Raw genomic sequence first — 21,136 nt, 5'->3', positions numbered from 1 at the left:
TGTCGGGTAGGTTCCTGGGGCTGGGGAGGGGCTGACTTGGGGGGCCTTGGCCCTGTTGGACCCCGTGGGGGTTTTTATACCCCTCTAAGCGAGGCTTGTGGTTACGCGGAGTGGGGTCTTTCCTCCCCACTCGCCGTACGTGCTGTTGGGCGTCGGCCCCTCCCCGGGCTCGGTTCCTTGGCCTTCGAGTCGGTTGGTTCCGTCCTGTGGGTGGATGTTTCCTCCCACCCCTTTTTGGGACGGTGTTTTCGTCATGTTTCCCCGTTCGATGGGGTTCTGCGTGACTTCTGATCTCGGGTGCACCTGCGCCTTCGTGTGCCTTCGGGACTAGTGTTGGCTTCTGTGTTCTCGAGGGTACGGGAAGGTTTTTCGCTTCTTCCCACATTATTGGAACGTCTGTCGGCTCCTCGTCCTTGTCGCCCTGTTGGGCTACTTGTCGCCCTGTTGGGCTACTTGTCTCCCTGTTGGGCTGCTTGTCGCCCTGTTGGGCTGCTTGTCGCCCTGTTGGGCTGCTTGTCGCCCTGTTGGGCTGCTTGTCGCCCTGTTGGGCTGCTTGTCGCCCTGTTGGGCTGCTTGTCGCCCGGTTGGGCTGCTTGTCGCCCGGTTGGGCTGCTTGTCGCCCGGTTGGGCTGCTTGCCGCCCCGTTGGGCCTGCTTGTCGCCCCGTTGGGCCTGCTTGTCGCCCGGTTGGGGCTGCTTGTCCCCCAGTTGGGGCTGCTTGTCGCCCGGTTGGGGCTGCTTGTCGCCCGGTTGGGGCTGCTTCTCGCCCGGTTGGGCTACTTGTCGCCCGGTTGGGCTACTTGTCGCCCGGTTGGGTTCCTTTTGGGCTCTTTGCTTCTTTAGCCGGTTTTATTGTTCCTGCTTCCTCTTTTGGCTACTTTTCTCGTGCAGTAGTCCTGGCTGGCGCCTTCCCGCAGAGAGTATGTGCGGTTCGGCCAGCGTGTTATGCGCATGCGCCGTGGAGTTTGTTTTGGTCTGGGCGGTGTTTCAGTGCTGGTGTTTTGCGTCCTTTTTGCTACAGTGCTTCGCCTCTCGTTCTTCTCCCTGGCTGCGGTATGTGCCCCTTCGCGCCGGGGGTGTCCTGGTTCCCAGTTGTGTGGAGGACACCGCGGTTTTCCCTGTGTCATGGGTGTGGACCGCCTCCTTCGCCTCTCCCTGCTCTCCTGCGAGTCCGGCAGGGTCCGGGTCAGGCGTCTTCACCTGGCGGTGCTCCCAGGTTCTGGGCACGGTTGAGTCGTGTCAAGTTCGTGCCACCGTTCGCCAGGTGAGTTTCTGCGGTCTAGCGTCTTTTGGCCGGGCGCTGGATGCGGAGTTGTTTATATACCTGTCTTTATTTAGGTATATTTTTGTACGACTGAGACCGTTCGCACACCAGTGACTGTCCCTTTTTCAACCCTTCCTGTCCCCCTCATGTGCATGTCCAACCCATGCTGGAGTCATTCAGGGGACCCTCCTTTTTTAATGTGAGGTGTGGGGGTTGTAGGGTTGGTTCTGTACTCACCTGGTTAGGCTCCTGGCTGTGCTTGCAGGATTTGAGCTCTGGCTCTTGGGTCCCGCCTATCTGGTAGAACTTGTGGGATAGTACCAGTGGAGTGCTGTGGTGCTATTGGCACATTTGGGGAACACTGTATTACCATCAGAGGTCTGTGCTTGGTACACGACCTACTTGCGAGCATACACCTTCTTGCTGGTTCGTCCGTGGACTTCCAGGGCGCACTAGCCTGTTTTCGTATGGCAGTTCCGGCCCGTCCTGGTTGTGGGGGTATGTGGGCCGGTGGACTGCTCCTAGCAGCTGCCTGGTGGGCAACCCTCTGGCCGGTCTACCCTGGCCTTGGGCCAGGCTTGAGGTGTAAAAAGAGCTCCCAGTACCTCATCCAGCAGGTATCGAGCGGGGTTTCTCCGCCGTCGGTCGCCTGGTGCAGGTTTCTGGGCCTGCAGGGTTTTGTCGTGTCTCCGTTGGCCCTGTCTGGGGTCTGCCTGCTCCATTCTCTGCCTTTGCAGAAGGGAGTTGCTATTTACATGTTGCATGTTGCAGTGGTGCCTGTTGCTGCTGCTGCACGTGTGCATTGGTACCGTGTTTCACAGTGGCGTGTCCTTGTTCCGGTTGTGGAGTGGCACTTTGCTGCCGTTTTGTGCCTGGGGATTGCGTGGGGGTTTTTCTGTCCCTGCCTGATTGTCCACCCCTGCTTGTTCTCCTGGGGTTTTTGTGCTTCTGCTCTTTCTTCCTACCTCCTCTGCAGCAGGGGTGTTCTGCGTGTGTTCTTAGGCGTTTGTCAGCCTGTGTCCTGTGATGTGCTTCTTTGTCTCGGTCTATTGCAGTTGTTCGTACCCCTTGGTTTGGGTACTGTGCTGGGGGCGACCCTTCCGCCTTCTTTGGTTTCCTAGCTTGCCCTGCCGTTTTTTTTTTTGGGGGGGTCTTGCGATGTCTCGTGTCGGACCCGTCGTTTCTGAACTCCTGGCGGGCTTGCATGCTTTGGGGAGTTTTTCTGTTCGGCAGACGTTCCATCTCCTTGTGCCGCCTGGGTTTTGGTGGTCGTGCCCGAGATCTTCCCGCGGCTCTGCCTTTTCCTGGGCTCAGAGGGGCCTTGTCGGGGCTGCTTATGTTCTGCCTCGCTGTCTCGCCTCCGGTTGGTGGTCGGGTGGCTTCGTGGTAGGTGTCCCACCTGCGTGCTTCTCTTGGCGGCAGTATGGGGTATTTTGGCGGTCCTTTCTTTTCCTGTCCCTTCTTAGGTGGTTACTCTTGTTAGCTTGGTTTACTCTCGGCTTGGTTTTCTGGTGGGGGTTGGGGGCTGTTGTCTTGCCACATACTGTCGCCTCTGTTGGTGCGGCGCGGGCGGAGCCGCTTCAGCTTGCTTTTGGTCTTGGTGTTGCTTCTGCACCGTTAGTCTGCTGTCTTGTGCATGGTTTCACCTCCGGCCTGTTCGTGCGCCGCTTGCACCATCCTGGTCTCTGGTCAGCGTGCTCTGTCTTCTCTTCGGTTGGTAGTGCTCCTTCGGTTCCGGTGTGTTTTTTCGTCGGCTTTTTCCTTTTGGCCTTTGCCTCTTGGGGTTGAGTCGCTGAGTTTTCTTGCTCCTTTGGTTTTAGCGTTTTGGCTGTTCGGTGGCAGCAGTCTCCATCTTTTCCGGCACGGGGTGGGGCTGCTGCATTCTGGAGGGGTCCAGGGTTTGTTGGTGCTTCGTTGGTCGGGCCGGGGGTGTGTCGTTTTTTGGTGTTCAGTGGTGGCCCTCCACTGTTGTTTGCGTGCCACGGCGTTTGGGTCCGGAGCGCGTTTTGCGTTGATCCGGTTCTGTTCTTCCCGGTTCGCTGGTGATAGTGTCCCGGGTGGTCAGCCGTATTCTTGCTGCTAAGCTGCCTGTGTTCTTCCCTCATGCCTGTGACGTTCGTGGCTTCGCTGCTCTCGCTGCCGTCTGGGCGACGTGGCCTTGCGGTCTTTCGGGCATGGATTTTTGGTATTCGTGCAGGGGCCTTGCTGCTCGTTGTTCTCGTGTTGTTCCCGGGACTTTTCGGGGCTGTGGCGCCTTGGGTTGGCGTTTGCTGCCGGTTGTCTTGCCTCCTTGGGGGGTACGTGGTGTCCGCCTCCCGGTTCTGTACCTTTGACCTTCCTCTGTGGGTAGTTAGCTCCGGGGAGCCGACGGGGCTCCCCCCAGAAAACCAGCGTTGAATGTAATGAAACGCCATTTTCTGGGTGAGACCCGGAGGCTTCCCGGCAACCTTCCCTCCCTCCGGTCGGCGGTTTTTCGCGTGTTTTGACATCCAGCCTCAGAACTGATGGGTGGATAGCCGGCGTGGGAAGTCTGGGGCTCCCCCTTCCCCCTCCCGGGGAGGGGGGAGCTGCGCAGACAACGGCGCAGTGACGTATGACGTCATACTAGTTTCCTTGTTTTCTGTTGAAGAGTTCTATCCACTAGTTCGGCTTTAGGTAGCAATTTTCACCAGAATAGGGGTTTGTTTTGGAGTGCTTACCTTTCTGGATGCTTGACCCGGTCGATGGCAGACATAGAATGCTTCCAACCACACGGGGGTTTCTATAGGCCATTGCTCCCCTTGCCTCTCTGAGGGGGCCAGGTTCTGGCCGTGGTCCCCGGTAGGCCCTAGAACTCCATACACATGACTGATGCCAAAGTCTGACATTAGCATATCAGCCGGTAAAGCTCCGGGGAGCCTCCGGGTCTCACCCAGAAAATGGCGTTTCATTACATTCAACGCTGGTTTTTTTAAAGTTCTTTGGAGACGATACCTAACCTATACTTCTTCTCAAGTTGATGTCTTTTATTAATTGATTTAAGTATCCCCTTTGTAAGCCAAGGATTGTTTAGCCTTTTAGTTGTGACTTGTTTCGTTAGCATAGGACAGTGGGTGTTATAAAGGCTGAGAGTTTTTTGAAGAAATGATTGCACTGCTAGGTTGATGTCCCATATGGTACCTAATTTGGACTCCCAGTTGATATTAGCGGCAGCAGCTATAAAATTGCCTATAGAAGTTTCATTATGCAGCCTAAAGCTTATCTTCATTGTATCTAGAGGTGGTTTGTGAATGTTGGTTAGGAGAAATGTGGGGTAATGGTCTGTAGTGCTATCAGTGATTATCCCTGAAGTAAGCAGAGAGGTTATGTTGGTCCAGATGTGATCAAGAGCTGTGGCAGTACTATCCGTGATTCTAGTAGGTCTAGTGATTAAGGGTATGATGAAACAGGAATCCATACAGTTGAGGAAACTAACAACAAGAGGGTTATCAGGCTTGCAAAGGATCAATGTTAAAGTCCCCAGAAATAATTAGGTGGTTTTTGTTCAGTCTGCTCTCTAGTATTAGATGTCTAAGGTTAGAGTTAAATTCTGTCACATCAGTGTTAGGAATGTCTCTTCACATCTGCTCCAGAATTGGTTTTAAAGAATGGAGGTGACCTGGAGCTCTGGCTCCCTCCCCACAACTGGAGGAGAGAGGGGTAGCTAATACTAACGAACTCATTCTAGTTTTGAGAGATTCAATCGTCTGTTTGCATTGTTTGGGGAAATTCATTTGGCAATTGTGAGTCTTCTTTCTCTTTGAACTCAGCATTAATCTATATTGGTTCATTGACTTTCTGGAGGTTTTCCTGGCGGGATGGTGGAGTGTCTCCTGTTCTCTGGGCCTCAGTGAAAGGCTGCCAGGTTCTCGCTCTGATTCCCAGTAGCTCAAACAGAACTCGGCAGCTGATGCAACCTCATAGTTGGGAGCCATCACACTGAGATTCTTCAGGGAGCCACCGGAGGTTATCCAGAATAAGGTATTTCATTATATTCAATGCTGTTTTTTTTTTTTTTCAGGGTAACTAGCAAGTATAATGCTTCATATATAATGAAGATAGATGATGACACCATTTTAAATATCCATCACCTGGAAACATTTGTTAATGATGAGAGTAACACTGCTCCTTCATTGTGGTCCCAGTTTCACTATCATCGTTCTGTGCCTGTGTATGGGAAATGGGCTGACACAGATTATCCCTCTCCAACATACCCAACATTTCCTTCAGGTGCAGGATATCTCATGACAGGTTAGCAATAACTTTAAGCAACTCTTTACCTCTCTATCTGCATGCGTAATTTTGTTTATCAGTTTATGTATACAGTATACAAACTAATAGGAATTTTGAGATTGCCTGTGCATACAGCCTCAATTTGTGTTATATTGAAGTATACAGATACCAGTTCTGAGTTTAATAGTGTGTTAAAAAATTTTCTGTGGAGTGCCCCTTCAGCTCCCCAGAGTTATACCAGGCTGTGTATATATTAGACCGTATATATTAGATATATTAGACTTGTATGATTTTCGTGGCCTTCCACTAGGTCCCCATGATTGCACACGTCGCAGGGGCTCAGCTTATAGTTTGTTTCTGTCAAACTTTTGTATCTTTTATCTTTGTATCTGAGTCCCATCTCGATTTGTGCAAGTTTGAAGGTTGCTCTGTCACCTTATCTCAGGGTGACACTCACTGTCTTTGCCTCCGCCATGCTGCTTGTTGGGTCAATGACATCTTTGACCCGGAGTCGTGCGAGTGGTGTTCCTTGCTTGTACTGTACTCCATTTCACCCAGTCCACTGATATTGATATTCAGCTGCAGGTAGCTTCAGCATTACATGCACTATTTAAGTTGCTGCAATGTGCTAGGTTGGTTGTCTTTCTGGATGCCTCACGGCTGCCCCGCTTTGGTTATAGGGACCTGTTCTTAGGGGTGTTAGTCGCCTCGACTCTGGTTTCGTCCGTATCCTCTTATCCTTCCCCTGCTGGGGTTCATCCTACTCCCGGTTTCGGGGACAGCCCCTTCCGGATTGGCGGAGGAAACATTCGATCCTGTTCCTCCTCCTGGGGCTTTTGGGTCACGCCAGCAGGCCCCCCCTTCATCCCTGCTTTTCTGGTAGACTCTACCTTTTCTCCAGAGGCAGAGGGTTTGGAGGATGGTTCGGCCCCGGATCCTGCAATGGAGGATCCCTGGGCTGGGGAAGAGTTGACTTGGGCGGGGGGGGCTTGGGCCCTGTTTGACCCCGCTAGGGTATTAGTACCCTCTGCACGGGGTTTGTTGTTACAGGGGGAGGGGTTTTCCTATCCCCCTCCCTGTATGAGTTTGATATGGGGTTCGATTCCTCCCCAGGCTTGGTTCCTGATTCCCTTGGGTTCCTCGTTCCCTCCTTCCAGAGGTTTTCGGCTTCCTGCATCCTGCCGAGGGAGGTGCAGGAGGCCCGTGTGGCTTACCTCTTGTGAGACCCGGATTATGCCTCGATACTGGATCCTTCTTCTTTTGAGTTTAGCTCCTCTTTTTTTCCTTACTGGGTGTGTTACTAGGTGCCGGAGTCATCCTGGCTGGCAGACTGCCCTTTCTTTTCGTTGGAGACTGCTTCACGTGCAGGTTCCCTCTCTTTTTTGGCGCCCCCTGGTGGCCGAGGATTTGCGTGCCTGTGGGCATTTGGCTTTGGTCTTGCGCTTCTTTTCCCAATTGGAGCTGTCTTCGGACTGGCTCGAGGTAGATGTGGAGGATCTGGGTTCCAGGCCAGCGTCCGGTACGCTTGCCCAGGCGGCTCAGGCGTCGGCTGCCTTGTTGAAGTTTTATGCGCCAGTTCTGAGGGAGGCAGTGTCTCTGTTCTTTGCTTCTCGCCTGGCGTGCCATCAGGCGGTGTTTGTCTACTCTTTGGAATTTGGTTGGGCCCTAGCTCTTTGGTTTTTGTCTCTTTTTTTTTTTTGTCTGTTGCTGTTTGCAGAGTGTGCGGTGGAGCATTTTCTGCAGGCGGCCTCGTCTAGTTGCCAGCCTATGTCGAACTTGTTGTTTCTCCTGGAGGTTCGTGGTGGTCCTGCCCAGAAGGGTTATGCTAGGACTCGGGGTTCCTTCAGTCGTCGTAAGCTTGTTGTGCCAGATTCAGGGCCAACCCCTCTTGCAGAACCGTCGACATCTGGTCGGCGCAGGGCTCGCTCTGAGTGTTGGTCCGGTCTCTCGTAAGGGTTGTCAGCACTTTCGCGGTTCTCCCCGTTGAGAGGGCAGTGGGGGGGGGGGGAGGCTCATGCTGTTTGCTCACGCCTGGTCCCATGATTCTCTGACTTTTCGGGTCATTTCCTCTAGCCTGCGGTGGCACTGGGTAGCTCCTCCTCTTTCTGGGATTCGGCGCTGGCAAGGCAGGCCTCTTCCCCTGCGCTGTCGAGTCATCCTGAAGTGGGTACGCATGGGCATAGTCAAAACGACGGTGTTGTTTTGACGCACGTTGCCAATGCCAACAACGACGGCGTTGGACGGTTGTTCAACGTCCTCCCAGCGACTATAAGAAATATTGCCGGAACAACCATGGACATCTTCAAGAGAAAACTAGATTGTTTTCTAAAAAAAGTGCCAGACAAACCGGGCTGTGGAGGGTATGTGGTTCTGCAGGGGCCGCTCCAAGCAACAGCCTGGTGGACCAAGCTCTCACAAGTCATGCTTGGGCCAGGCTTGGGGAGTAGAACTCTCAGAAACCCATCAAGCAGGTGTCCATCAGGTGGGTTTCCCACCTGTTCCACATTCTAAAACAGGACTGTGTGGACCTGAGGTTCATTCTGGACTTGTCCCGTCTGAACCCCTGAGTCTTTGCCCTCTCCTTTCGGATGACTACTCTGTCCCAGGTCCAGCTGCTTTTGGAGCTGGGTGCTTGGATGGTGTCCCTGGACCTCTGGGATGCGTATTGGTATGTTCCGATTCATTTGGGGGTCCAGGACTGTCTCAGTTTTATGATGTTGCATCAGGCTTACGGCTTTCGTTGCCTTCCATTCGACTTGAATATGGCACCTCGCGTTTTCACATGCCTTACCTGGGTCGGGGTGACCCACTTGCATCTGTTAGAGGCTCAGGTTCTGGCTTACCCTTACGACTGGCTGGTCTTGGCTTCCAGCCGGTCTGCGTGTCTGCTTGCCAGTGATTTGGTTCTTTTCCAGCTCGCCAGGTTCGGATTCTTGGTGAACTGGAGGAAGTCTTATTTGGTTCCCTCTCAGGTTCGGACTTGGTTGGGTCTTGTATGGGTCTCTCAGACCTCTTCCTTGTCTCTCCCTCTGGTGGCATTGCTGTGGCTGTGGCCCTACCTTTGGCTGTTTTTAGAGGGACACCCGGATCACTCGTTGGTTGTTCGAGCAGCTGTGCGGGAGTCTGAACTTTGCCATGCTGGTCTACCCGTTGGATCGGATCTGGCATTGGCAGTTGTTTTGGTTTCCTTCAGGGACGTTCCTTCCACCGCTCTCGCGATCTCTGGGTTCAGATCCCGGGGGCCCTTGCATCGACTGCTGCATCGCCGGCTTTCTCTTCGGACTTCTTGGGGTTCAGTGCTGTGGTGCCTATACGAGCCCTCGCTCGATATGCTCAAGGACACGCCGTCTCTTGGCTAGGGTTTTGTGACCAATGCTTGCAAAACCCTGCGAGGCCATCGGAGTCGATGCCTTTCGGCTGGACTGGTCATGATGGGGTTACCTGTACTTCTTCCCACTGGTTCAGTTGTTGCTCCAGGTCCTGGCATGCTTGGAGACTTACCAGGGGATAGTAGTCATGTTGGCCCTCTTGGTAGCCTGGTTGGACTACTCACCAGTCTGGCTAGGGGTGGTGGGGTCCGTCTTTCTATGAGATTCACAGCACAGTGCAGGAGTTTGCGACAGTGTGGTATTGGCTTTGGAGGGTTCGGGTCGCTCGCAGTTCAACTTTTCGGCTTCATTCGGAATGCTCCCTGGTGATTGATTGCATGAACTGAGGGGGTTCATTGTGGTCTTTCGCTCTTTGGGGCTGGTCGCTTTGGGTGACTCATCTACTGAGCTCTTGGGGTTTTGCTCTCCTGGCAGTTCACGTTCAGGGGGTGTCCAACATCCGACGGACGTCCTGTCCTGGTTCATTCCCGTTTCCACGGAATGAACAGTCAACGCCGACTCATTCAGTTTGCTCTGCCGGACATATGGGCGCCTGGAGGTGGACCTCGTCGCGTCGGCGTGGTCGAGGCGTCTTCCAGAGTATGTGGTGTCCTACCCCAACTGCAAGGCCGTTGGGGTTGATGCAGGCGATGAGTCACAATAATGTGGCTAAAGTATGATGACCAGACCACACACTAGAATGTGAAGGGACGGCGACGTTTCGGTCCGTCCTGGACCATTCTCAAGTCGATTGTGATGAGGAAGTAGAGACAGGCAATAAATAGGCACGAGAGATGAGGAGCAAAGGAGCAAAGTAAAGTGTAGTAGAGGGGCTAGTGGTAGGAACTGCAGAGGGCCTATTGGCCCATACGAGGCAGTTCCTATTATAACCACCGAAAGAGAATGAGAAAATAATAAGAAGAGGAAAACGAGGGAACGTAGGAGAAGACAATGAACAGAAAAAAAGAGAGAAAAGAGAAAGAAAGGAAAGAGAAAGAAAGGTAAATGGAAAGGGTAAGCTTATGTAAGGTCACGTTTGTTAGAAAGATTAGAGCATTTGAGTATATACTGTGAAAGGAAAGAGTCCACAGCAACAAAGCCAGGACTCAAGTTCATGTTGAGTACATTGTGTATTAGAGCCGATTCAACAAGACGGCGTCTGTGTAGAGTAGAGGCAGGAAAGATTATTTTGGAGGAAGACCAATCAATGGGATGATTAGAATCCCTCACATGGCAGAAGAGAGCATTGTTAGTGTCTGCAGACTTAACACTTCTCTTGTGTTCTTTAAGTCTGTCATTCAGTGTCATTCAAAGGGATTGATGCCTTTTGGCTAGACTGGTCGAAGTGGGGCTAACTGTACCTATTCCCACCGGTTCGGTTGTTGCTCCAGGTTCTGGCTTGCTTGGAGACTTACCAGGGGAGAGTAGTCCTGTTGGCCCCCTTGATGGCTGGCCCAGCCCTGGTTTCAGGCGCTGCTTGCTTGATGTCCAAATCCAATGGTCTTCCCGCGGCTCTGCATCTTTCAGCAAATCAGTCCAGTCCGGTGTGTGGCTTGTTTGGTCTTCTCCGATCTTCGTGTCTGGTCTTTTTGAAATGGGTTTATCACTACTTGTATGGTGATCAGGTGGCTTCATTGCTGGTGTCCCACCTGCAAGATTTGTCTCGGTGGTAGTATGAAGTTACCTGGTGGTCCTTTCGGCATTTCTTGACTATTCGAAGGTTGTCTTCGATTTCTGTTTGTTTTGTCCTTTTTCTCTCTTGATTGTTTCAAGAAAGTCATCTTAGGCCAAATACTGCCACCTCATATCATGCGGTACTGGCAGAGCCGCTTCAGCTTGTGTTTGGGGTGGATGTTACTTCTGCTCCGTTCCGCAAGATTTCTCGGTCATTGTTTCACCTCCAGCCCGCTCATGCATCGCCTGAGCCGTCCTTGTCATTGAACCGGGTGCTTTATTTTCTCTCTTCTCCTCAGTTTGTGGTGGCTCCTTTGATTCAGGACTGTTTTTCTAAGGCTCTTTTCTTGTTAGTATTGGGCTCTAGGGGTCGGGTTGGGGAGCTTCAATCTCTCTTCCAGTGCAGGGGTTTCTGCTCTTTTGGTCCAGGTGGTCGTTTTGTTCGTTTGCGACCATCTCCTTCTTTTCTGGAGAAGAATGAGACTGCTGCCTTCTGGAGAGGTCCTTGGGCTGTTGATGCTTGGTTGGTTCAGCCGGGAGTGCATCATGTTTTGTGTCCGTTTGCGGCTCTTCGCCATTATTTGTGCGCCACAGCCACCGTAGCAGGGGATGTGCTTTGGGTGGACCCCGGTTTCTCTTCTTCCCTATTCCAGGGAGCGGGTCTCCCAGGTCGTCTGCAGGATTATTCGGTCCAGCTAGCCTGCTGTCTATCCCTGTTCCGACGCCGTTCGTAAGTTTGGGGCTTTGGTAGCTGCTGTTGTTAATATGTCTTGGGCTGACATTTAGGCACAGGGCTTTTGGAGTCGAACAGGGTCCTGGCCACATGGTGCCTCGTTAATATTCCTGGACCTTCTCGGGTGTGTGTAGCCTTGGGTCACAGGTTGCAGCCAGTGGTCTCGACTTTGGGTTGAGGAGCAAGTGGCGGCCACCTCCTGAGTAAGTTCCTAGGCAATGTTTGCCTTTGCGGCGCTCACTACCGTGTTTTGTGTTGTGCGGTGGCCAGATGTTCCTCATCAGTACTGGGGCTGCATGCGCTTAGGGGCTTCCTTCCCTAAGCGCCCTGTGAGTACTGCCTCTGCGTGACAGGGTTATGTTCCCTGGGGCGTTCGGGAACCATTCCCGTAGAGGTTCTTGCTGCTCGGCATTTGCCTCGCCCATGGGGCCAGCTGGGGTTTGGGGCCCTTGTTTGGCCTTGGGTAGGGACTGGTATTATGCTGGTTAGGGCGTCAAGGTGTTACTCGACCTGCTATCTACGCGGTGACCGGTTCCTGTTGCCTCAGGGGACAATATACTATTGCGGGTGTTATGACCCTGGGTTCCTCAGTGGAAACCAGAGGTCAAAACTGAGCTAATAAACTGACTTTAGTATTGGAAACGCATCACGATGTGTATGTGTTGTATCTTCCCTGCCAGACGTAAGATGATTCTTGTTTCTCACAGAGCATTTTAAGACTGAGCTTGGGGTTGATTATTAAATAATTAAATAGGCAACGACTATGTTTACTAATACTTTCTAATCAAGTGTAAAGTAAATCTGAGTAAACTAGGATAGGATTGCTGTACGATTAGTTGAGCAGTCTACTGGCAGCGAGTGAGCTGGGAAGGAGATGCGAGAGCTCTCTCTCTCTCTCTCTCTCTGCTGGCTGGCTGTGGTGAAAGGAACTCCTCTCCCTCCTCTCGTTTCTTTATTTCTGTGGGCTAATACCCAGATAAGTATACTGTGTAACGTTCTCATTGTCTGGCATAGGCCTGTTCTAATGTGTAGAGTATTATTCTTTGTGCATGTTTAGCACTCCAATAAACAACATGAAGGTGGAAGATCCAGACAATTTCTTTATGCGGGATATTCAAACCCCTGTAAATATAACTGATATAAACACGAGCGCACTAAATTTTGAAAAAGAAATTGAAAACATGCCCATGCACTCGGCCCCAGGTCCAGACTCATGGAATTCAATATTTATAAAGAAATGCAAAGTGCCGATAGCACAGGCACTCAGTACAGGTATAGTGTGGAGGAAGAGCTTGGACACGGGGGAGATACCAGATGCACTTAAAGTAGCAGACATAGCCCCTCTACACAAGGGAGGGAGCAAAGCATTGGCAAAAAATTATAGACCAGTTGCACTAACATCGCACATCATAAAAGTATTTGAGAGAGTGATTAGGAGTCAGGTCACCAATTTCATGGAGACCAATGACCTTCACAACCCAGGCCAACATGGATTTCGAGCGGGAAGATCGTGCTTCTCACAGCTACTTGAGCACTACGACAAAGTCACTTAGGCATTAGAAGAAAAACAGATTGCTGATGTGATATACATGGACTTCGCAAAGGCTTTCGATAAATGTGACCATGGCGTGATAGCACACAAAATGAAGTCAATGGGAATAACCGGTAAAGTAGGACGCTGGATACTCAGTTTTCTGTCATACAGGACTCAGCGAGTAACGGTCAACCATATAAAATCTAGTCCAAGTGCAGTGAAAAGCTCTGTACCTCAGGGTACAGTCCTTGCACCGCTGCTTTTCCTTATTCTCATATCAGATATAGACAAAAATACAAGTCACAGCTTCGTATCATCCTTTGCAGATGACACAAAAATCAGTATGAAAATTACCTCGGCTGAGGACATTGAAAAACTTCAAGCTGATATTAATAAAGTTTTCGACTGGGCATCAGAAAATAACATGATGTTTAACAGTGATAAATTCCAGGTACTCAGGTACGGTAAAAATGAGGACCTTAAACATAATACAGAGTACAAAACACAATCAAATGTACCCATAGTAGGAAAATAGCATGTAAAGGATTTGGGAATAATAATGCCTGACGACCTAACGTTTAAGGAGCATAACCAAGCAAATATTGCGACAGCCAGAAAAATGATAGGATGGATTACGAGAACTTTCAAATCCAGGGATCCCATCACAATGGTTGTACTCTTCAAGTCACTTGTGTTGTCCCGTCTTGAGTACTGCTCAGTACTCACTTCCCCCTTCAGAGCAGGAAAGATTGCTGAAATAGAGGGAATACAGAGAACATATACGGCACGCATAGACGCAATAAAGCACCAAAATTATTGGGATAGTCTCAAAGCCCTACAAATGTACTCACTAGAAAGAAGACGAGAGAGATATCAAATAATATACACCTGGAAGATACTGGAGGGCCAAGTACCAAATGTACACAGTAAAATAACAACGTACTGGAGTGAACGATATGGAAGAAAATGTAGAATAGAACCAGTGAAGAACAGAGGTGCCATAGGCACAATCAGAGAACACTGTATAAACATCAGAGGTCCGCGGTTGTTCAACGTCCTCCCAGCAAGCATAAGAAATATTGCCGGAACAACCGTGGACATTTTCAAGAGGAAACTAGATTTATTCCTCCAAGGAGTGCCGGACCAACCGGGCTGTGGTGGGTATGTGGGCCTGCGGGCCGCTCCAAGCAACAGCCTGGTGGACCAAACTGTCACAAGTCAAGCCTGGCCTCGGGCCGGGCTTGGGGAGTAGAAGAACTCCCAGAACCCCATCAACCAGGTATCAACCAGGTAGGAGATAGGTGTTCCTAGGGTTTGTGTTACTAGTTATTCTAAAAGGGGTCCCAGTGGAACCACGTGGTCTCCCTACCCTAAGCTGACTCAAGCTTCTAGTTCTTTACTAGTAGTACTTTACCCTAGCTTGTTCACAGTGTAAACCTTGTATCCTGTCTAGGTGGACCAAGGCTTTTAACGTAAGATAGTGTGGTAAAGTGATTATTATTATTGTTATTGGTGTGAGTGTATATGGGGGGTTGTTAAGGGGTTAATAAATAAGTACGTTAGTAATGGAGTATCCCTTCTTCCTGTGTGGGAGTCCTATGATCAACTTCTAGTCTGACATGGTCTAGTAGCAAGTTATTATTACTGTGGATAGTTTATTTTGGGAGCCGGGCCTTTTAGTTCTCCCATATTGGATAACTCTGTATTCTAACTACCCTTACCCCTTAATAGTACTAGTTCCCCCATAGCAAGTCCACCATTCTATAACAGCGGGTTTTTTCTTTTGTTTTTATTTTAATTTGCCTGGTGCTGCCTAGCGTGGCTATAGTTCCACTGGTAGTGTTTGGTGGCCCTCTTCTAGGCCCCCGTGATTGTACACATTGCAGGGGTTTTCAGTGTTGGCAACTACCCCTTGTTAGTTTTGGGTGTTAACCGGTTAACAACACCTTGCCCAGGCTTCCCGTAGCAGTCAGCCTATGGGCCCTGGAAAACCCTGTCGGGGCTCGGTGGACCACTGGATGTGTCTTCCGGGTTCCATCCCACCTTGTTTTGTTCCATCCAACCCTGTGCAGGTTCGTTGGTTGCTGTGCCCTTGTCTCAGGTGTCAGTCGCCTCTTTTACCTCTGTCATGCTGCCTGTTGGGTCACTGACACCTTGACCCAAAGTCTTGCGAGATGTGTTCTCTGCTTGTTCTCCAGTGCTCTTCTGATGTCCTTGTGGTTCACAATACAGGTGACATCCGCATTGCAAGCTTGGTTTAGGTTGCTGCAATGCGCTAGGTTGGTTTCCCACCTGCATGCCCCTGGGCCGCCACATTTTGGTTAGGTGTTGTTTGCCCCTTTCTCCTCCCTGTTCCCGGCTCCTGACCGTCTGCGGGTTTCGGGGTCAGGGTGGGGTTTAGTTGATGCCGAGACTTGGGGGGGAGGGGGGCTTCAGGGGCTGCCCCGTTCGGGTTGGGGATGAAGGTTTTCGAGCCTGATCCTCCTGACGAGGCTTCTGGGTCTTACCAACGGCCCTTTCTTTGCTGCCTTTCCTCTGGACTCTTCCTTTTCTTTAAGGGCAGAGGGCTTGGAGGACGGCTTTGCCCTGAGGCCTTCTGTTGTGGGTTCCCGGGGCTGTGGGGGATGCCCGCTAGCAGTTCTGGGGCTGTTTGCCCCTGCCTGGGTTTTCTGCTTCTGGGCGGGGTTTTCGTCCCTCTCGTCTGCTTACTTCCCACATTTGCTAGCGTGTTTTTGGATCTACTGTATTGCGTCGGTCAAGGGTCCTTATTCTGGTGGCCATTTTCTTTCTGCAGGGTTTCCCCCGCTTAGTCACCGGGGCGGCACTGCGGTTTGTTTACATGTGCCTGGGTGTGCGAGCTCGCATTTTGGGTGAGTTTTTCACCTCCTTCAGGGGTTTTCCTCCTGTTGCTATTTCTTTTATTTTTCTGGGGTGTTCTGCCCTTCTTCTGTTCCTCTGGGAACACTTGGGTGTTGGGTTTTTACACCAGTTTTCACGTTTTCTGTCTGTTAGGGTCTGGGCCCAGGTGTTTGGGCTCAGTGTCCCTGTCTGTTTATGCTTGCTCCCACACCTTGTCCCTCAGTTTTTGGTCCGTTTTGGCCATTACCCTAGGGGGGTTCTGTCTGGGTGCTGTGCTTTGCCATTTCTGTAGTGTATGTCTGTCGGCAAATGTGGTGGTTTGGGCTCCCCCGAGTTTGATTCCGGGTTCCTTTGCGTTCTTTGGTTTCGTTCCAGAGGTTTCTTCCTCTTGGTCCCCCTTTGTGGGTTCAGGGGGCATTTCGTTACATCGTGTGTGACTCTGTTCTGCCTTCTGGGGTTCTGGGGTCTTCCTGGCTTGCAGGCTACTCCTTTTTGGGTCTTGGCATGTGTTGTGGTCATGCCTGGGCCTTGGGTTTTTGTTGTCGAGGTGGGCCTTTTGGTGCAGTTTTGGTGCTCTTTTGGTGCCTTCTTCGTCTGACCGGTGTGGTGCTCTCCGCCCACCAGTCGGCGGCTTGTCTTTTCTTTTATTTCTTTATTTTTAATTTTATTTTCATGTGTATGTATCTGTGTGTGTGTATATATATATGTATGTTGTACCTAGTAGCCATAACGTCGTACTCAGCCTACTATGCAAGGCCCGATTTGCCTAATAAGCCAAGTTTTCCTGAATTTATATATTTTTCTAATTTTTTTCTTATGAAATGATAAATCTGGCTGTTTCATTATGTATCAGTTAATTTGTTTAAATTTGAGTTAAAACTAACATAGGTTAGGTTAGGTTCGATCATATATCTATCAAAAGCTAACCTAAACTAAAACAACTACGTCACTAATTTATGTTCCTAATATAATATAATAATAATAATTAAAATAAACTAATTGGAAACAAATTATTGAAAATTAAAAAAATCACTCGGCCTATTAGGCAAATCGGACCTTGCATAGTAGGCCAAGAAGTGCATTCTGGCTACTAGGTACGGCAATATATATATATATATATATATATATATATATATATATATATATATATATATATATATATATATATATATATATATATATATATATATGTGTGTGTGTATATCACGAAAATAAACACGTGATTAAGAATGTGACAATGTCAGACCACGGAGGAAAATGAAACAGGAATTTCCTTAAGTACTTTCGTATATTAAATACATCTTCAGAAGGATTCTTTCTGAAGGATTCCTTCCTTCAGGATTCTGAAGGATATATATGTGTATATATATATATATATATATATATATATATATATATATATATATATATATATATATATATATATATATATATATATATATGAATGACTGAAAACTCACACCCCAGAAGTGACTCGAACCCATACTCCCAGGAGCAACGCAACTGGTAACTACAGGACGCCTTAATCCGCTTGACCATCACGACCGGACATAAGGAAGTGATAGCCGAAGTTATTTGAACCACTTCCCCGCCGGCACTCGGATGGTAATCTTGGGCATAGCATTTTATCAAATCACCTCATTCTTTGGGGCACACGCAAGGAACACAAATGTGAGAAAGCCTGAATGGTCCCCAGGACTATATGCGACTGAAAACTCACACCCCAGAAGTGACTCGAACCCATACTGCCAGGAGCAACGTAACTTGTATCTACAGGATGCCTTAATCCGCTTGACCATCACGACCGGACATAAGGAAGTGATAGCCGAAGCTATTTGAACCAATTCCCGCCAGCACTTGGATGGTAATATTGGGCATAGCATTTTATCAAATCACCTCATTCTTTGGGGTACACGTGTGGAACACAAATGTGAACAAGCCTGAATGGTCCCCAGGAATATATGCGACTGAAAACTCACACCCCAAAAGTGACTCGAACCCATACTGCTAGGAGCAACGCAACTAGTATCTACAGGACGCCTTAATCCGCTTGACCATCAGCCGGTCAAGGAGCGGACAGCACGCGGGACTTGTGATCCTGTGGTCCTGGGTTCGATCCCAGGCGCCGGCGAGAAACAATGGGCAGTTTTTTTTTCACCCTATGCCCCTGTTACCTAGCAGTAAAATAGGTACCTGGGTGTTAGTCAGTTGTCACGGGCTGCTTCCTGGGGGTGGAGGCCTGGTCGAGGAACGGGCCGCGGAGACACTAAAAGCCCCGAAATCATCTCAAGATAACCTCAAGATAACCATCACGACCGGACATAAGGAAGTGATAGCCGAAACTATTTGAACCACTTCCCCGCCGGCACTCGGATGGTAATCTTGGGCATGGCATTTTATCAAATCACCTCATTCTTTGGGGCACACGTGAGGAACACAAATGTGAACAAGCCTGAATGGTCCCCAGGACTATATGCAACTGAAAACTCACACCCCAGAAGTGACTCGAACCCATACTCCCAGGAGCAACGCAACTGGTAACTACAGGATGCCTTAATCCGCTTGACCATCACGACCGGACATAAGGAAGTGATACCCGAAGCTATTTGAACCACTTCCCCGCCGGCACTCGGATGGTAATCTTGGACATAGCATTTCACCAAATCACCTCATTCTTTGGGGCACACGTGAGGAACACAAATGTGAACAAGCCTGAATGGTCCCCAGGACTATATGCGACTGAAAACTCACACCCCAGAAGTGACTCGAACCCATACTCCCAGGAGCAACGCAACTGGTAACTACAGGATGCCTTAATCCGCTTGACCATCACGACCGGACATAAGGAAGTGATAGCCGAAGCTATTTAAACCACTTCCCTGCCGGCACTCAGATGGTAATCTTGGGCATGGCATTTTATCAAAACAACTGTACAGTGTGTCCTCACTTGAACGAACTATATGGGGCAAAGCCGATTCGTTCTAGTGCGGAATTCGTTCCATCCGTCCGGCCCTAACAACCTTCTTAATTTTTTTTTTAAACATATGCCAGGACACATTAGTTTCTTTCTTTGTCGTGTGGTGCTTCATTATAATATCTTTCAGGCTCTTTGGTATCAATAATTATCTGAGATGCGAGAATCACCATCCCCCACCCCACCCCCCACACCACCCACACCATCCCCCACACCACCCACACCATCCCCCACACCACCCACACCATCCCCCACACCATCCCCCACACCACCCACACCATCCCCCACACCATCCCCCACACCACCCACACCATCCCCCACACCACCCACACCATCCCCCACACCACCCACACCATCTCCCACACCACCCACACCATCCCCCACACATCCCCCACACCATCCCCCACACATCCCCCACACCATCCCCCACACCATCCCCCACACCATCCCCCACACCATCCCCCACACCACCCACACCACCCCCCCACCATCCCCCACACCATCCTCCACACCATCCTCCACACCATCCTCCACACCACCCACACCATCCCCCACACCACCCACACCCCCACACCATCCCCAGGTCCATTCCCACACCATTCAAGCCTGAATGGTCCCCAGGACTATATGCAACTGAAAACTCACACCCCAGAAGTGACTCGAACCCATACTCCCAGGAGCAACGCAACTGGTAACTACAGGATGCCTTAATCCGCTTGACCATCACGACCGGACATAAGGAAGTGATACCCGAAGCTATTTGAACCACTTCCCCGCCGGCACTCGGATGGTAATCTTGGACATAGCATTTCACCAAATCACCTCATTCTTTGGGGCACACGTGAGGAACACAAATGTGAACAAGCCTGAATGGTCCCCAGGACTATATGCGACTGAAAACTCACACCCCAGAAGTGACTCGAACCCATACTCCCAGGAGCAACGCAACTGGTAACTACAGGATGCCTTAATCCGCTTGACCATCACGACCGGACATAAGGAAGTGATAGCCGAAGCTATTTAAACCACTTCCCTGCCGGCACTCAGATGGTAATCTTGGGCATGGCATTTTATCAAAACAACTGTACAGTGTGTCCTCACTTGAACGAACTATATGGGGCAAAGCCGATTCGTTCTAGTGCGGAATTCGTTCCATCCGTCCGGCCCTAACAACCTTCTTAATTTTTTTTTTAAACATATGCCAGGACACATTAGTTTCTTTCTTTGTCGTGTGGTGCTTCATTATAATATCTTTCAGGCTCTTTGGTATCAATAATTATCTGAGATGCGAGAATCACCATCCCCCACCCCACCCCCCACACCACCCACACCATCCCCCACACCACCCACACCATCCCCCACACCACCCACACCATCCCCCACACCACCCACACCATCCCCCACACCACCCACACCATCCCCCACACCACCCACACCATCCCCCACACCATCCCCCACACCACCCACACCATCCCCCACACCACCCACACCATCCCCCACACCACCCACACCATCCCCCACACCACCCACACCATCCCCCACACATCCCCCACACCATCCCCCACACATCCCCCACACCATCCCCCACACCATCCCCCACACCATCCCCCACACCATCCCCCACACCACCCACACCACCCCCCCACCATCCCCCACACCATCCTCCACACCATCCTCCACACCATCCTCCACACCATCCTCCACACCACCCACACCATCCCCCACACCACCCACACCATCCCCCACACCACCCACACCCCCACACCATCCCCAACACCATTCGCCCCCACCACCCACACTCCCCACACCACCACCCACACACCATCCCCCACACCATCCCCCACACCACCACCCACACACCACCACCCACACACCACCACCCACACACCATCCCCCACACCACCACCCACACACCATCCCCCACACCACCACCCACACACCCCACACCACCACCCACACACCCCACATCATCCCCCACACACCCCACACCACCCAAACCATCCCCCACACACCCCACACCACCCCCTACACACCCCACACCACCCCCTACACACCCCACACCACCCCCTACACACCCCACACCACTACCCCACACACCCCACATCATCCCCCACACACCCCACACCACCCAAACCATCCCCCCCCACACCACCACCCACACACCCCACATTATCCCCCACACACCCCACACCACCCACACCATGCACCCACCACCCACCACCCACCACACCAACCACCCACACCACCCAAACCACACCACACCACCCAAACCACACCACACCACCCACACCATCTATGGGGTGTATTGAAGCAGCAGGCTTGGAAGCGTCTCAACTCGCCCGACAAAAAAAAATGATGGGTTGACAGGTCTCCTCTCACACCTCCAGGACCCCACCCCCCCACCCCCCCAGGTACCCGGCCATACACACCACAATGCCAAGTCAGCTATTGTTTTCTACAGGAAACAATAAAACATGTTA

At 50.8% G+C, this 21,136-nt stretch overlaps 1 protein-coding gene across 5 annotated transcripts in view; it reads left to right on the top strand.

The window, feature by feature from the left end:
* The window catches only part of LOC123759295 (UDP-GalNAc:beta-1,3-N-acetylgalactosaminyltransferase 2), a 339,864-nt gene that overhangs the window by 194,626 nt on the left and 124,102 nt on the right, over positions 1–21,136 (top strand). For 4 of the 5 annotated variants that reach the window (XM_069335009.1, XM_069335007.1, XM_045744158.2 and 1 more), the window contains one exon: positions 5,303–5,532. In XM_069335009.1, the coding sequence (XP_069191110.1) occupies positions 5,303–5,532 (230 nt within the window). Of the gene's footprint in view, positions 1–5,085; positions 5,263–5,302; positions 5,533–21,136 lie in introns of all 5 variants that reach the window. The other variant, XM_069335010.1, reaches the window with a different exon arrangement.

The sequence above is a fragment of the Procambarus clarkii genome, chromosome 32 (assembly GCF_040958095.1).
Source record: "Procambarus clarkii isolate CNS0578487 chromosome 32, FALCON_Pclarkii_2.0, whole genome shotgun sequence".
NCBI lineage: Eukaryota > Metazoa > Arthropoda > Malacostraca > Decapoda > Cambaridae > Procambarus > Procambarus clarkii.
The sequence above is the reverse complement of the archived record's forward strand: the minus strand, read 5'-3'. Positions and strand labels throughout refer to the sequence as shown.